Here is a 17,230-nt window from a genome sequence, read left to right as displayed (position 1 = left end):
TATGCAATTGGAGTCTTATTTCCATCCGCACAGCTGGCATTGAGCTTATGGAGCTGAACTCTGGCCCAGAATTAAAAAAAAAAATAAACAGCTAAAATGCCAATGACGATTTGGAGTAATAGCTCTAAAAATCTGGGACTCTATAAGTTTTGACAAAAGTAGCCTACATCACTTCCAGGTTTTACTAAGAGCTTGAATAGTCACGGTGCTATGCAATTGGAGTCTTATTTCCATCCGTGGTTGAGCTTATGTGAATTAAAAAAAAAAATAAAATAAAGTGACGATATGGAGTAATAGCTCTAAAAATCTGGTCCCAGCACGGTGCTTGCAATTGGGTCGTAGTGCATCGTGGTTGAGCTTATGGAGCTGAACTCTGGCCCAGAATTAAAAAAAAAAATAAATTAAAAAATGCCAATGACGATTTGGAGTAATAGCTCTAAAAATATGTCTATAAGTTTGAAAAAAGTAGCCTACATCACTTCCTGTGTCCCCCCCCCCCCCACATGTCTTTCTAATACAAGCTCAGAGTATGAGTGTAAGACTCAGGTTAGGGGGGCTATTATCTGTAACTCAAGGGAATGAACAATAGTGTTGGGCGAGTGAACTATAGCGTTTTAGCTAATGAACTAGAGAGATCTGGCTAATTAATTAGAGAGTTTTGGCTAATGAGCTATAGTCATTGTTTTATACTTTTTATACAAGCCTGCTAAATCTGTCTTTGTCCATGTGTGTGTTTACAGAGAGAGGGGTACTGTATATAGAAATAAATGTTTCTGGTAAGTCTAGCTGCTGCATTGTGGTTGGAAAGCAACCATGTGAAAAAATAAAAGCTGTAATTAAAGCCTTTACAGATTCACTGATGTCCCGGATGGCCAGTTTCTTTCAGTGCTGTTTTGAGATAAGATTACACGAGGATGACCCTAAACATTGGTGATCTCTTAGGCTGTCTCTTCTGAAATATATACAAGAACATTTTAAATAAATAAATACATGCAGGATGACTGGGAATGGGGCTTTTTTTTCTCATTTTCCACTACTCAGATGAATCTAAAACAAAAAAAAAATTAACAGGAAGCTGTATTTGGAGAGTGTAAAAAAAAGCTTTAATATTCTGCCCAGTATCTAATGCTTCGAGCAGAAAAATTATATGCGATGTGAACCTAATCCACAAGAAGAAGAATTAGTGTCAGTTAAGGTTTCACACCCATACCGAGATCTTGTTTCATCCCTCCTCTGTCTCCCCCCTCCCACACAGATAACCCCCATCTCCTGAACGCCTCGATCCAGCCCGACCTGACCGCCAGCGCAGGCTCGTACCGGGGGCCCATGTACTCTCTGCAGGACTCGGGAGACAAGATCCCCATGACTACCTCTCCCCTGCTGGACCCCCTTCCCAGCCTGAAGATCAAGGTGTACAACTCCTCCACCGTCTCCTCTCTGGGGCTGTCCAGCGGAGGGGAGTTGCAGGAAGGGGGGCCCATCGGCAAGGCACCCATGGGGACCTACCCCGGGGGAGGGGGGCTGTCCCAGGACAGAGAGATCCTAAACCAGAAGAACAAGGCTCTTGGCTCCTCACAGCACCTCCACACCCTCCCCAGGGAGCCTGGGAACAGCGTCAGAGGGACATTCGGCTGCTTAGGGGGGCGACTCATTATCCCCAACACAGGTCAGTCAGCACAGCACCATCCACTGCCACATTTATTTAGAATCTGGTGGTTTGTATCTGGTGGTAATTACATCATTATAAGATCGTATTGTACAGCACCATGTACTAGATAGTTTGTTTTCATCTACACTTTGTTAAAATAGGATTATCAGTTTATATTCCAAAATCCTTTGCTAAAAGTGTATTTTACAATTACAGTGCATTAATGCATGAGACAAAAGTATGAACAAAATTATAAAATAATTTAATTTCTGACTGACTGAACTACATAACATGAAAAAAGATACTCAACTGAACCTGCATGCTTCAAAACCAAATTATCGAAAAGACCGTCTATTTGGATATTTATTTGAACTCTTCCTCTCTCCCTCTTATCTCCCTTCACCCCTATCCCTATATCCCTCTCCCTGTCTCCCAGGTGTCAGTCTGCTGGTTCCCCAGGGCACAATCCCGCAGGGGAAGTTCTACGAGATGTACCTCATCATAAACAAGCGCGACAACACAACGTGAGCACTGCAGGGGGCGCTGTTCTAACAAAAACAGTACAGTCAACATTTCAGAAATCCATTCATTAGTAATTGCACATACTGCTGGGGCTCTTTGTCAGAGCTCATGATGGTGTGAATGTTTGCTTGCCTGCCCCCCTCACTTCTCGCTCTCCTCCTGCCCCAGGCTCCCCTCGGAGGGCACACAGACTGTCCTGAGCCCCGTGGTGACATGTGGTCCCGCAGGGTTGCTGCTGTGCCGCCCGGTCGTCCTGAGTGTACCGCACTGCGCTGACCTGGCCTCCTCTGACTGGATAGTGAAGCTCAAGACACAGGCACACAGCCAATGGGAGGTGAGTGGCAAACAGTGTCTCACACACAGGAGCGCTAGAGCTATTACAAAAACCCATTATTGCAGGGACCCTGTAAAAGCACTACTGCGTGGAGTGCAGGGTCAGTAATGCAATCAGGAGCTTGCTGGTTTGAGTCCTGGTAGGACCAAGTTGCCATTCTTGGCCGGGGGTCCATAGGGAACACTGCATTGGCCCTTGCAAGGGGAATCGGATGGGTACAGTTCACTTCACCATGCTTCAGCGACCCCTACTGGCTAGGCAGAGATTACCTGTCTTACTATATCTGCCTTGATGTTTCCACCCAAGTGTTAAAACATGATCTTCTTCCTCTTCATGTTTGTCACCAGGAGGTGGTAACACTGGATGAGGAAACTTTCAGCACGCCCTGTTACTGCCAGTTGGAACCTCAATCCTGCCATGTGCTCCTGGACCAGCTGGGAACCTACAGTCTGGTGGGGGAGTCGTACTCCAGTGCTGCTCTCAAGAGCCTCCAGCTGGCCATCTTCGCACCCACTACCTGCAGCTCCCTTGAGTACAGCCTCAAAGTGTATTGCATAGAGGACACGCCTGACGCACTCAAGGTCGGTCTATCTAATCTGTCTGTCTGTCTGTCATGGACCTTGAGTCTCTTTGTCTGTTTCTATATCTGTCTTAAAGTGGCACATTCATGGTGAGCTGTCTGTCTGTCTGTGTTGGTTAATGGCAAAGGTAGCTTTTCGTAGCTTCTCTCCATCTGGGATAAAGGATAATCTAAAAACATTTTGTAAACATCATATAGACTACAAATAATAGAGAGATCGGTCGAAGCCATGGCTGGTTGTAAGTGTTGGTATTATTTAGACATACAGTGATGCCTGTAAGTACTGACACACCCTGTGGTTTCTGATTCTCAATCCGTCAATTAGATGTCTTAGTGTCATAGATATCTTTTGTGGAGTTTAACCGTGTTTCTGTCTGTCTGTGTATGCAGGAGATCCTGGAGCTCGAACGGAACCAGGGAGGGTACCTGTTGGAGGAGCCCAAGCCTCTACTTTTCAAAGACAGTTACCACAACCTGCGACTCTCCATCCATGACATCCCTCACTCCCTGTGGAAGAGCAAGCTGCTGGCCAAATACCAGGTGATTACTATATATTCTTAGCTTATTATATATTCTTGGACAGATGGTAGGTGACATTTCTTCACACAGAGAGTGGTGAGGGTATACATTATTTTACAAAGGGTTGCCCAGAGTTACAAGCTATGGTGTTGATTCTGAATCACTGGAATCCTTTAAGACACGACTTGAAAAAGTTTTGATGTCAATCAGCCACAAGGAACTGGATAAGCACTGATGAGCCAAATGGCCTCCTGTTGTTGCACAGCCATTGTGCTTTGTTTCCCTGTGGTCGCCAGACTGCAGGATGATCCAGGCGTAAAGGGTACATCAGCACTACATGAAAAATAAAGCATCAACTATCCCACCTTGCTGTTCCGAATGTATTTGGTCATTGTATAATATATTACGTAGGTACCCAAACTTCCAAAATTACTGTTCTCAAGCATCTCTTCTGAGGCAGAAAACATGACTTCTGCATGTACCCACACATTTACTCTGAAACGTACCAGCGCATGCCCAATGAAGCGTTGTATAAGCTATACTATCCCCGTGTGGAAACACACTAGTCTGTCTGACAAACATGGTCCTTCTAATTTTCCATTTATTTATGCATTTGTTTACTAGAATAAACAAATACATAAATAAATAAACAATTCCTAAGCTGCGGATTTATAAAATAATATTCAAATAGAATAAATTGAGTTTTAAAATCTGATATTTAGTGAGTCTTGGAGAAAATGCACCCTCTTTTAATCATTTGAATGTGATAAAATGATTACTACCAAATAATTATAATTATAATCCTACAAATAACAACAGATTTAATCATCTTATGCCATGTTAAGGTGTTAGTAGGACTGGGACAGCATGTCCCATTCAGTGCTTGCCACATGAATATTTATTTGTAGAAATTAATTCATTAAACATGATAGTTTTGAAGCTTGAATCACGCATTGCAGAAACACTTAGAACTGTGAGCGAATTAGTCAATTAGAATTCATGTCCAACTCCACATGAAAAAAAAAAGTTATTAGAAAGCTAAGCAGCATCAGGGTCAGGCCTCAGGACCTGTTCTTCTTCTTGATTGTGATCTGCTCAGATTTCTTTCATCCACTCCTTCCCTCTTTCCACTGTATTCAACCAATACCTGTATAGTGGGTGTCTGGAATGTTATTGCTGCTTATTCATTCAAATGCTTCAGGGTCCGCCTGGATGCGCAGTTCTGGGATCAATCAGCGACTAGGAACCAGATGAGCATAAGAAAAGATCAGAACTTCTCTTATATTCCACAACGCCCCAGTGAGTTTGGGAGAGTCTGGATTAAAGCATGGTCCTGTTTTCTTTTCTCTACTGCAGGAGATCCCTTTCTATCACATCTGGAGTGGCAGCCAGCATGCCCTGCACTGCACCTTCAACCTGGAGAGACACAGCCTGGCATCCACTGAGCTCACCTGCAAGATCTGTGTGCGCCAGGTGGAGGGAGAGGGGCAGATCTTCCAGCTGCACACCTTCATCCAGGAGGTATGGAAAGAGAGAGAACCGAGAAGGGGAGGTGTGGCAGAGAGAGGAAGAAGGGAGATATGGAGAAGGGCAGAAGTGATGAGAGTTGACCAGTGTTTAGAGGTAGAGGCAATCATTAGATGACCCCAAAGATGCTAGTGCTGGTTCGTGTTCACCGTAACATCGCTGCATTGATGAACGCTTCTAGGGACAAGCTGTGCAGTGCGTAGCGATGCCATCAACTTTAAAATGAAGCAATGGAATAAATGTGGTGTTTATTATATTTTATCAAACCGTTCATTTTGATTTATTTTGAGGTTGTACTGCAGTTCTGTGGTGTTATTTCTGACTCTTGGTTTTCGTTTTGTTATTTCAGAACGTGACACCGTTTAACCCCTTCCCCGCTGCGGACAGTGGCCCTTGCCCCTCCATTCAGGTGGGGCCCTATGCCTTTAGGATACCCTCATCCATCCGATATAAGATCTGCAGCAGCCTTGATGCACCCACCTCACGGGGCAACGACTGGAGATTGCTGGCACACAATTTGGGCTTCGACAGGTAAAGGCAGGCTTACACGCTCTTTTTGATTCCTCTCCGAAAATGCCTGTAAGATTGCTTCAAAACAGGCCCAGGGCAACTGGAGGGATGAACTGTACCTCAGTCCATCAGAAACTTCCTTGGTTTCAAAGTTGGTAGTTATTGTTGGTGTAAAGCTGAACAGGGTTGTGGGGCAGTGGGGTACTTTCGCTTGTAGATTGATGAAAGTATTTAAGGATGTGTACAGCACTAACTGATCTCTCTCTCCCTCCCTCCCTCCTTCCCTCCCCTATCTCTTTCTCTCCCCTTTTCTCTCTCTCCCTCTCTCCCTCACCTGCTCTCTTTCCAGGTATCTGAATTACTTTGCCACCAAGTCGAGCCCCACAGGTGTGCTGTTGGACCTGTGGGAGGCCTGTCACCATGACGATGCGGACCTCAACTCGCTGGCAAGCGCACTCGAGGAGATGGGCAAGAGCGAGGTGCTGGTGGTCATGGCAACCGAGGGGGACTGCTGAGGAGGGGTGGGGCTACGAACTCGCAGGGCAAGACCACTCAGAACAGAGGAGGCAAAGCGAAACCCCACCACACAGCCAAGGTGCATTTATCGAATCACACGGCAAGATACAAGTGTGCAAAAGACACAAAGCATAATGATACAGTAACGACAATATCGCTAACGCTAAAGAGACAATAAGCACTGGGATATGAATGGAAATGGAAATCCCAGCATGCAGAAAAGCTTGGTGCATGTCATCATAATACATGGGTCAGGATATAAACTGAGCTAAGCTACAGTCTCCATGCGTATTGCACTATGCAGGTCAGATTATGATGGGTTTTAGATGATCATTAATGCTCATTATTGAAATGCTAGGGAAAACTTCTAAATGTGTGTGTTAAAGAAATTCACACCTGACAGCCTGAAGAAGTTGTCTGCAGCTGGCTTGGAGTGCTTGCCTTTCTCTCTCAATGTTTTTGGTGGATCTCAGATCGCTATGCAGCATTGTGTGATTCAGTGTATCGCTGTGTGTCACGCCATTGTACGATGATATGTATCGTGTGATTAATTATTGTGGGTGGTTGCATCTTGACGAATCGATGACTCTTTGACCTCTGCCCCTTGTCTTGTGTGGCTTCAGTGTTCCTGGGTGGGAAGGTAAGCTCCACCCGCCCACCCGGCGGGTGGGACCCTCCCCCCACGGGGGGGGTCCATGGAATCCAGTCGACCAGTGTTTCTGCCATCCCAAACTGGGAGCTCAACACCTAACAGTTGCCTTAGACTCTTCTAGCAGCTTATACCAGTAGGGTGTCATGTCAAACCAGTATGATGGTTCAGTTAATGTCACGTTTAAAAAACAAATACAATTGGGGGGTTGGGCTGAGGTGATAATTCTGTGAAGATGATCTGGACTGTATTAATCTGATTCCTTCATTCTTAGTTTATTTAAAATAATACAAAATAAAGCAACATCTCTAAATACAATCACATCACTGCAGTGGGATCCTGAAAGAGGCACACAGTGGCTGTTAGTTATAAAGCTGTTTAAGAAACTGGAAAGCTTCTTAAAGGCTTTCATTTTCTCAAGAAACTCAAAATGAGATGGTTTTAGGGATGAAGCACCAGCAGCTGTATTGCACAATATACAGTACTCTGCGGCTTTAGGTTAACTATAATGACATAGGATCATTCCAGCCCGGGTGGACCAAATTATTGGGGAAATGTTCCCTCTATTAGTAATCATGACACGTAAAACACATGTGATTGAGAAACTGGTGCCAAGGCAGCTGCACTGTGAGTCAGTGTGCATGAAAAAGAGGAGCTGTGAAACTCAAGCAGCCACACATATGGTGAGAAAGTGTGTGAATAAATAATGTTCTTGTCATCTTAAAACAGGTTCAAGGGCTTTCCATGAAAAATAATGAATTGATGCAAGAGACGTGATAGATAACTCCCCAGGTGCATCTGAGCTGGAATGATGAGCCTATAGAGGAATTAGCTCCAGTGAATAGCACATGAATTGAACTGAGTAATCCCAACCCTCATCCTCAAGTGCGAGTCCAGTCCAGGCTTTTCCTCCAACACAACACTAAACCCAGTGCCCACTGTCTGTCTGAAGAAGTATCCATACAGCACTCCTAAATGTTTTTAACTTCAAAAACAGAATAAATTATAATCAGTCAAGCAGACAAAACGATGAACACACTAGCCAAAATGTTTTGTCTTAGGGGCATGGAAAACAGAACTCAAATGACCTAGAAGGAGCGCAATTCAGTTGGACTGCCTTGTTGTAAAGAATTAGTAAACTACAGAAAGCCTCATATTTCAGGTATAAAATCAAGATAATCTAGACCCCCCCTTCTCTCTTTCTTTCTCTCCCCCTCCTTTCTCTACCTCATTATCTCTCTCTCTCTCTCTCTCTCTCTCTCTCTCTCTCTCTCTCTCTCTCTCTGTCCCTTTGGTAAGATAAGCGGTGGACAACTTCGAAACCATTAAGAGTTTCCTAGGAAACGAGATTTTCAGTTATTATCCAGATTGTCGGATTATTTTGTGTTTTTATCTTTTACTTTGCTTCAAACTGACAGTTACAGTACAGTATGTCAATCCCTGGGCTATCGCAGTGTCAGCAGCAAACGCAGCGTTCCAAAACTTAACTCACAGTAAACAAAAGATCTTCAATTGGGGGTCCGGAGTGAGGATTGATTTTAAAATGACCCGTGCTGGAGGCCACTATTCTATCCCAACCTGGGGGTGGGCGTTGGTCGGAGGGTGACAACGCTAGTGGCACTGCCCTGTCTTACAACTGTAGTGCAGCCAAAGCAAAAAATAAATGCTTGTAACCATAAAAGAAACAGCTTGATCCATGATCTTTTTCAGTGTGAATTTAATCCAGATGGTCTCAGAACATCTGATATCATTGAACTTCTCTTTCCTCCATCTTTTATTCTGAGAGCACCACCATCACTAATTCCAGGTCTTCACTCCCTCGGGAACAGGAACGTTCTTTCCTTACAGAGCATAACGCTATTTTTGGTTTTGTTTTAATCTGCTGCTGTTTACAAGTCCTGTGCATGCAACTTTGACTTGAGTCTTTCACTAGATTACATCATCCTGGTGCAGGCTCTGTGTGTGAGTGCGTGTAACCACAGGGAATGTCTAGCCAGGAGTTCTGGTCTTTGCAACATCAATGGCGCTGATCCTGTCTTTCTAACCTGGATGCAATTAGGATGCAAACTCTTTGAGTCTTTATCACCATTTTATAATGGTCACAACATCACACAACTAACTTAAAGCTGCGCTGAGACAACCCAGTGTGTTTTGAGTGAAAAAAAAATGGAAATACATAAAATAAATGAGGGGAAAAAATAATTTGGAAATTATAATTTAACAAAACATTTGCCTGGGAAATTCTACAACATACAAGTAACGAGTTGAAAAATCCACAATGTTCAGTATCATTTTGAGAGAATAACAAGGAAACACAGGCGACAAGTAATGAACTGCATTTCTGTGACACACTGGCAGAGACATTTGCTGTAGTGAGGAAAGATCACAACCCCTAAAACAAACAACTACAGGGACTAAAGACCATTATCACAATCTTATTTTATGAAGATTATTATCATTATTATTATTGCTATTATTATGATTATTATTCTGATTGTTAATTGCATTATTATCATGATTATTATTATTATGATTATTATCATCATCACCATTATTATTATTATTGTTATTATTATTATTATGGAAATGTGTTTCGCTTGTGAAAAAGAAAACCAAAATGTAAGTGGCTTCTTTCCACTTTGGAATAAGCTCGGTAACATCAACTCATATGTGTGTTTCTAATTTGATAATCGTATTGTTTTGGGGTTTTTTTTTCTAATGATGTATTCCTTATATAAGTACTATGCAAGTACAAATGATTAAGCGTCGTAGAACTGCTTTACAGAGGGGATTTACACAATATTCTTATTATTTTATGGTCAATTCTTTTGTAAAAGTTTCACTGAGTGGCGCCATACATCTCAGAAGCAGTGTAAATAAAACACTGAAGTATGTATTTGTTGAATCTCCCATATTGCGAAACTGTCAAAGTGTTTGTTCTGTTAAAATAAAGGAAATGTCCTTAGTTTGACTAAGTGCAGATATACAGTTTGCTCCACTGTATCAATGTATAAGCCGAGCTCAGAGCACAATTATACAAACTACATGAAAGTATTGAGCAATTGCCTCTCTATTGTCTGCAGTCCCACTGCTGACAGCAATGTAATGGTTTTTAAGTTATGTTGTCTTGCACAGGGGTCTTGGAATTTGAACTTCCAGTCCTCTGGTTCCAGAGCAAGGACTGAAGTACTGTTTGTGCAGAGACAAAATTAGCGTCCGGCCGCTATTTGAAACAGGCAGAGCTCAAGAGCAATTTCACAAGGAATAGGAGAGTTGTGAAGGTATGAAGCTAGCAGGACACAAGCTGCTGGAAGGCGCTTGCTGTAGCTTATTTGATACCGTTACAATGATTTTAACCCTCTCAAGATTGCCGTTGCCTTTGCATTTTGTTTTTACTTTGTTTTCAGTCTGCCTCCCCTCTTGGCTCCAGTAACCCTTATGCGAACCTTCTTTTTTGTAAGCAATAGAATATGCTATAAACAGTCTATATGCTATAAATGAATAATGTAAAGAGAAAAAAAAAGTGTTTGTTTTATTCTGTACATTACCGATTGTAAATAAACATTTAGCCTTCTTATTGTAACAAAAATAATTTTTATGCAATAAATTATATTTCCTAGTTTAACAAGAAGCATGTGTGCTGTGTTTCTATGGGTGTCATAGACTGAAATGAGCACACTGTGCCAATTGTATGCGATGAACCTGCGGTTGCAGTTAAAGGGTTAAAAGTGTCATCTCAGGATGGGAACTCAATCACCTGGCTCCAGGGACTGGACTCTGCCAGCTGCTTCCCCCATAACTTACCTAGAACATCCCATGACACATTCAATGCTAGAAGACACATTCTGTACACCACTCAATACCTCATGCACTTTAAAGCACTGTATTTACACTGTACTTATACTTTTATTGGATTATTTAATACACATACTTATGACACAAGGATACCATCAGAAATATAACTTGTTGCTAATGTATGGAGTCCCATTTTCGCAATCACAGAATTGTGTGTTAAGTGCACTAGCATAACTATGATTGATCAGTGTACCTGTCTTTGTATTCTGTATTCTAAAGCAATGATTTATCCCACTGATTGAAACTGGTAAGTTAATGGTGATTTTGAATGAAATAAATTTAAAAAAGACATAACTTTATAAATTTGATATAATAATTGCAAATGTTGATTTGTTAAAAAAAATCCCAAGCTAAGATCTGCTTTATACAAGAAGGAGCTGACACTCACAAAGTCTCTGCCAGGGCAGCTGAAAGAGTGGCTCCTCTAACTGACTGGGTAGCTGGAGTTTCATACTGTCCATTCTTATATTTCCCTGCCCTTATCGCAACAATTCTTGTTCCACACCTACCTGCTAAACAGAGGCAACCATTGTGAATGTTTTCAGCCTATTACAGGAATCCTGCTCCTGACACCGCTGAAATGGGTTTTAACTTCTGTTGCCTTGCACAGCGATCTTGGAATTTGGAACTCCCAAAACCCTCTGACTCTACAGCAAGGACTGGACCAGGTTAGCTGCAGGACCTTGTGGTACTGGCAACACTAATAATGTTACTGGAAGGAGGACAGAGAGCTGTCTGAAAGACCCTATTAATTCAAACTGCAGCACTCCATATGAAAAACAAAATGATCGATGATCCCTGTTCAACGCATCAGGTACAGATCAATAATGCACTGTAGTTCTGGCATTACTTTCAGTTGTGCATTTAATCAACTGTGTGGCAATAAACCTCTGAAGAGTGCAAGTGGAAGTATGAAGGAGCCTCTCATCTAGCGGTCTGCAGCGAGGTGCACATGTAAAAGATACAGGTCTTTGCATTGATCAGAGTGAAGATGACAGAGATCAAACCATGAGGCAAAAACCTTATCAATCTGCTAAAGCAGTGCTACTTTAATCTAGTTGGAAACTCATTTAAAGCACGTAGAGCAGACTGATGATGCACTTTAATGAAGTCAAATAAATAACTCATGCTTAGACTGGCATCTTTTGTTACTTATGCTATGCAGAATGGTGTAGTCCTTGTACACCAGGATTACATTTTAATTAAAAAAGCACCATCATCATTATTATTATTATTATTATTATTATTATTATTATTATTATTATTATTATTATTATTATTATTATATGATGAATTCATTGGTGCCAGTTTTTCTTTATTTTTTTGGGTGGGGTGTGGACCTTTATAAAAGTGTCCCAAGGTTAAAGCGCAGAGCAGTATGGTAAAGCACATTAGTAAACTACGATAAATGCTTAGTATAACCATGAGAAAAGCATGAAGTAAAACTGCAAACCCCCCCTGCAAAAATACAGTGGTAAACTTTTATAAAGGGAACAGCGCCATAAAACAAGCAGATTGCCTGATTTAAACGGCAGTGCTGTCTTTTCAATTGAATCCAGCTTGAGCAATTGACAACAGTTTCTAAGGGAATGGTAACGGAGAAATCTCACAGCTGTCTCTCATTCTTCCTTTCTGGCCCTTCACAGCAGTCACAGAGGGTTCAGTATATACTGTATTCTGCCAGTGAGCTGCTGATTATTATAGATTGTTCACAATATAAAGAAGTTAAAAGAACTTAATAAATCAGACGGTTTAAGATTTCAGCAATGCATTTATATAAAAAACAAAAGGTTCCACAATGCGAATGCCTTTATCCCTCCTTTGTGTAATATATATTGTAAGTGTTCTCTTTCTTGGAATGGATTACTCTATCGATTCTGCACTAGCACTCTTTTAAGAGATGTATGTTTTTTATGTGGAAATACAATAACCATGGTGATGATGATGGACAATGTGGCTGCAGGGCTTTTTAGCGGGGGAGTAATGTGAGAACTAGGAGATAATAACTCTCAAAGATTTCTTTTTTTATTGTTTGTGAAAGATAGGAGAGGGAGAGAGGGGGGTTGGGTTGGAGAGAGGGAGAGAGAGAGTGAGGGATCAAGGGAGAGAGGGAAAGACTTCTCACTAATGTTGCTTTAAAAATAAGAATAAACTCCTATCCATTTCTAAAACAGTCAAAATCAGGCAGCAAATTTGATATAATTAATCAAAACAGTCCTATAAACAGTTCTTTGAGTTTTGTGCACAGGGCCTTATATTGCACCAGTGTGGGAGGGAGGGGGAGAGAGATAGAGAGGGAGGGAGAGAAAGAGAGGGGGAGGGAGAGGGAGAGAAAAGGGAAAAAGGGGGAGAGGAGAAAAATAGAAAGTGGGAGGGGGAGGGCAAGAGAGAGAAAGAGGGAGAGAAAGAGAGAGGAGAGGGAAAGAGAGGAGAGTAGGCGAGAGGAGAGAAAGAGAGAGGGGGAGGGAGACAGAGAGAGGAGAAAGAAAACGCTTTCTTTTAGCCTCTGGAATGAAATCATCTCTAAATATTGTCTGGGGGAGATTTCAGGCTGCTTCCTTGCAAATAGGATTGAGTGGAATGGTTAAACGGTTTTAATGATACCCCTGCTTTGTGTAAAAAGCAGAGTGATGTAATGCACACCTTACTGGTGCTTCCAGTAAACCAGTTAGGAAATGCAAGGCCATTTCAATAAAATTCGATCCTTTGTTATTTTTTATTATTGTTGCACTTCAAAATGTATAAATAAGCTATCATTTTTTTATTTCAATGTTTTTCTATCCACGCTGGCTTTATGTAATACTAAACAGCTTAGCGCCCCCTGCTGAAACTAAAAGAGCTGCTCTGCATTTGGAACTCCTGTGCTCTCAGCCTCAGACCACAGTGGACACTAGTGTAATCCACATCCCAAATATACACCTCCACTCAATTCAGCGGCACAATTGCCAGTCTCTACTTGTAGGGAAACACCTGTTAATTATACAAAACAAACTACATCTGTGTTAAAGATAACTGATTTTTTTTTTTTGTTGTTCTGGCGATTTGTGCAGTGCTAGCATTAAATAATTTCACACACATGTATCATTGCTTTTGACATCTGATACAAGAGCTGCAAAAATTATTCGATTATCAAATAAGCTCTCCAGAGATGATGGTCAACGGTGTTGACTGTGTTAATTTATCATTCCAACTGAAACAAGAGAAGAAACATCTGCTTGGGTTTGTGTGGAGTGCTATTCTCTGCCGAGATGATGAAAAGCAGCAACCATCACAAACTCAAGCAGCTGTTTCTTCACCTGTTTCACTTAGAATGGTAAATTACCCCAATCAATAGCGATGACCCTCACCTGATTGTCAGCACCTGATTCAAGTTGCAAACTCAATCTGAATAATACACTGATCGGTTCGTGTGAGCTCAATCTGAATAATACACTGATCGGTTCGTGTGAGCTCAATTTGAATAATACACTGATCGGTTCGTGTGAGCTCAATCTGAATAATACACTGATCGGTTCATGTGAGCTCAATCTGAATAATACACTGATCGGTCTGTGTGAGCTCAATCTGAATAATACACTGATCGGTCTGTGTGAGCTCAATCTGAATAATACACTGATTGGTTCGTGTGAGCTCAATCTGAATAATACACTGATCGGTTCGTGTGAGCTCAATCTGAATAATACACTGATCGGTCTGTGTGAGCTCAATCTGAATAATACACTGATCGGTTCGTGTGAGCTCAATCTGAATAATACACTGATCGGTCTGTGTGAGCTCAATCTGAATAATACACTGATCGGTTCGTGTGAGCTCAATCTGAATAATACACTGATCGGTCTGTGTGAGCTCAATCTGAATAATACACTGATCGGTTCGTGTGAGCTCAATCTGAATAATACACTGATCGGTTCGTGTGAGCTCAATCTGAATAATACACTGATCGGTTCGTGTGAGCTCAATCTGAATAATACACTGATCGGTCTGTGTGAGCTCAATCTGAATAATACACTGATCGGTTCGTGTGAGCTCAATCTGAATAATACACTGATCGGTTCGTGTGAGCTCAATCTGAATAATACACTGATCGGTTCGTGTGAGCTCAATCTGAATAATACACTGATCGGTTCGTGTGAGCTCAATCTGAATAATACACTGATCGGTTCGTGTGAGCTCAATCTGAATAATACACTGATCGGTTCGTGTGAGCTCAATCTGAATAATACACTGATCGGTTCGTGTGAGCTCAATCTGAATAATACACTGATCGGTTTGTGCAGCAGCACTATCTGGTACTTTTTAAAATCTACTATAAGGATAGCACTGCCGTAATTATCATTGAAGGCTGGGGTTAGTAGTTTACAGCAATAACTATCTTTGAGGGGACATTTATCTAACTTGATCCTCAGATAAACAGCTGGACATGCCCCCCCTCTCTCCCAGATAGACACTCACAAGGACGATCGTCTCTGCCTGCAGCTGATTGCCTAAGTGACTGGAAGCACACAATGAATATAAGAGCATTTATTGTACAGCAGTTCAGTGAATCCAGTAACCACACAGACTCCCGTGCCTCAATGAATTACCTTGATGTTACTGTATTTGATTAGTGTCGACCGAGGGAAAGAGGAAAGAAAGGGAGAGAAAAGAAGAGAGGAAAAGAGGAAAGCGAGACACGGAGGAGGAAATAAAGAGGGGATGGTGGGATTGGGAGAGAAAAAAATTAAAGCGAGGTTTAATCAGCTTATGTTTTTTTTTTTTAAGGTCTCAAGAAGATGTAATTCTCCCTTGAAATCTCATTTTCCCAGGAACCCTTTCTCCTCCTTTCTCTTCCTTCTGCTCGGGGCGATAGAGGCCTTGTGTTATTTCCAAGTGACCTAACAAGATTGGAGCTGAGGTCTCTGCCTCCTGTCTGTGAGCTGAAATTGGTTCTCAGAGGGCTTAAAGGTTTCAGAAGAATTCAAACAGAGAGCTGCCCTGATGTCTGCAGTCGATTCAACCCAGCTTGAGCTCAGTCTTATATAAGATTTTTAAAAATGAGAAAATTTGAGTGTCAATGAATGATTTCCATTACATGAGAGTAGATGTTGAACTTCATGTTGATTTGAACTCGGCTCTCGCCAAGATAAGCACCAACTAAGACGTAGCTTTGCAGTAAACTAATGTGATCCATCTGCATCTCCATCCATTTGTGTTGTTTTCCATCTGATGATGTAGATATCCTTCTGTCTGGTGTTGATTGCTGAAGTGTAATGCTGGCTCCAGGGATCAGCTCATTTTGCCTCCCCAGCGCATCAGCACACACAACGGCTGCGATGCTGGCTCCGGGGATCAACCCAGTGTGGTCTCCCCAGCGCATCAGCATGACAACCGTCTGGATTGAGCTAAGTAGGGTACATCTCTGGGGTCTTCAAGTGGGCTCCTTCCATCCTTGGTGTTTCGTTGACCAACCCACGACACCTCAAGAGGGCTCAACAGTGATTCTGGCATCCCAGCATCACCTCCCTCCATCCCCCACTCAGCTCAGCCCAGCTTACTTACCTGTACATCAGTGTTACTTTCTTTCTATGGTGTTTGAGATCCCCATCCAGAATCTTTCCGTCTCAACCACAGCCAGTTGCTGCTCCTTTCTGCTGCTTCAGATAAGTTCTTCACTGTGCAACGCAACTCTTGGCCACTGAACCCAACATCTCTGAGAAACTGGATTGTAGAGTGTGCCACAAATCCTTGACAACCCACCTCCACTGGGTAAATTTGGACTCTCCATTCTCGCTGTTCCGCTTCAGTGGCTAATTAAGCATACCGAAGTTTCTTCCTCTCATACGCCTCATCCACAGCATCTTCCCCTGGCACTGTTAACTCTACCAGATGTACAAGGCGTGTTGATCCAGACCACAAGACAACGTCTGGTCGAAGGTTAGTGGTAGCAATCTCAGGTGGAAAAAGAAGCTGTTGACCAGCATCTGCCAGCATCTTCCATTCTCTAGCAGCTTCCAGTTGTCCTGAGTGAGGCTTGATTTTAACACCTTTTCTTGGTGGTTGCTCTCCTACAAGAATATTGTCTTTTGTGTGTAATGCTTTGATGGAACTGGTGGCAACTTATTGGTCAGGTTACGCTTGTCTTCCAATGCTAAAGCCAACAGCCGCAGCCCGCAGCCGCAGCACCTGGTCATGGCACCAAGTAAACCGTCCTTGGCTAAGACCCACCTAACATCCTGTCAAAATGTGCCTTAATGTGGCAGGTAACGAACACAAATGACATGAGGGATCCTCACCCACCCAGAGGTTTAGGTTCTGTGGTGATGGGAGAATATCATATGCTAATCTGACGAGGAAACTGCGATTTCGATAGTATAATATTGAAGTTAATCGGCAGCAAACCTACAAGAACTTTGCTTTCATTGCAAGGTACGCAAGCAAGCAAGCAGTTTGTGCAGCTGCTGTTAGTTATTTATACTGCATAAATGTGTAGTATGTAAAAAATAATGTGATATATTGAGAATTTTAAGTCGCCCTGGATAAGGGTGTCTGCTAAGAAATATAATAATACACAACGTTTAGCCAACTTTGCAG

General features: G+C 42.2%; 1 protein-coding gene across 3 annotated transcripts in view; it reads left to right on the top strand.

Annotated features, from left to right (window-relative positions):
- The window catches only part of LOC121321832 (netrin receptor UNC5B-b-like), a 56,715-nt gene extending 49,919 nt beyond the window's left edge, over positions 1-6,796 (top strand). For all 3 annotated transcript variants that reach the window (XM_041261087.1, XM_041261085.1, XM_041261086.1), the window contains 8 exons: positions 1,256-1,666; positions 2,085-2,172; positions 2,339-2,504; positions 2,852-3,085; positions 3,475-3,624; positions 4,960-5,124; positions 5,480-5,661; positions 5,990-6,796. In XM_041261087.1, the coding sequence (XP_041117021.1) occupies positions 1,256-1,666; positions 2,085-2,172; positions 2,339-2,504; positions 2,852-3,085; positions 3,475-3,624; positions 4,960-5,124; positions 5,480-5,661; positions 5,990-6,155 (1,562 nt within the window). In that variant the 3' untranslated portion in view covers positions 6,156-6,796. The remainder of the gene's footprint in view (positions 1-1,255; positions 1,667-2,084; positions 2,173-2,338; positions 2,505-2,851; positions 3,086-3,474; positions 3,625-4,959; positions 5,125-5,479; positions 5,662-5,989) is intronic.
- The last annotated feature ends 10,434 nt before the right edge of the window (positions 6,797-17,230 follow it).

Source organism: Polyodon spathula, chromosome 10 (assembly GCF_017654505.1).
Source record: "Polyodon spathula isolate WHYD16114869_AA chromosome 10, ASM1765450v1, whole genome shotgun sequence".
Taxonomy (NCBI): domain Eukaryota; kingdom Metazoa; phylum Chordata; class Actinopteri; order Acipenseriformes; family Polyodontidae; genus Polyodon; species Polyodon spathula.
The sequence above is the reverse complement of the archived record's forward strand: the minus strand, read 5'-3'. Positions and strand labels throughout refer to the sequence as shown.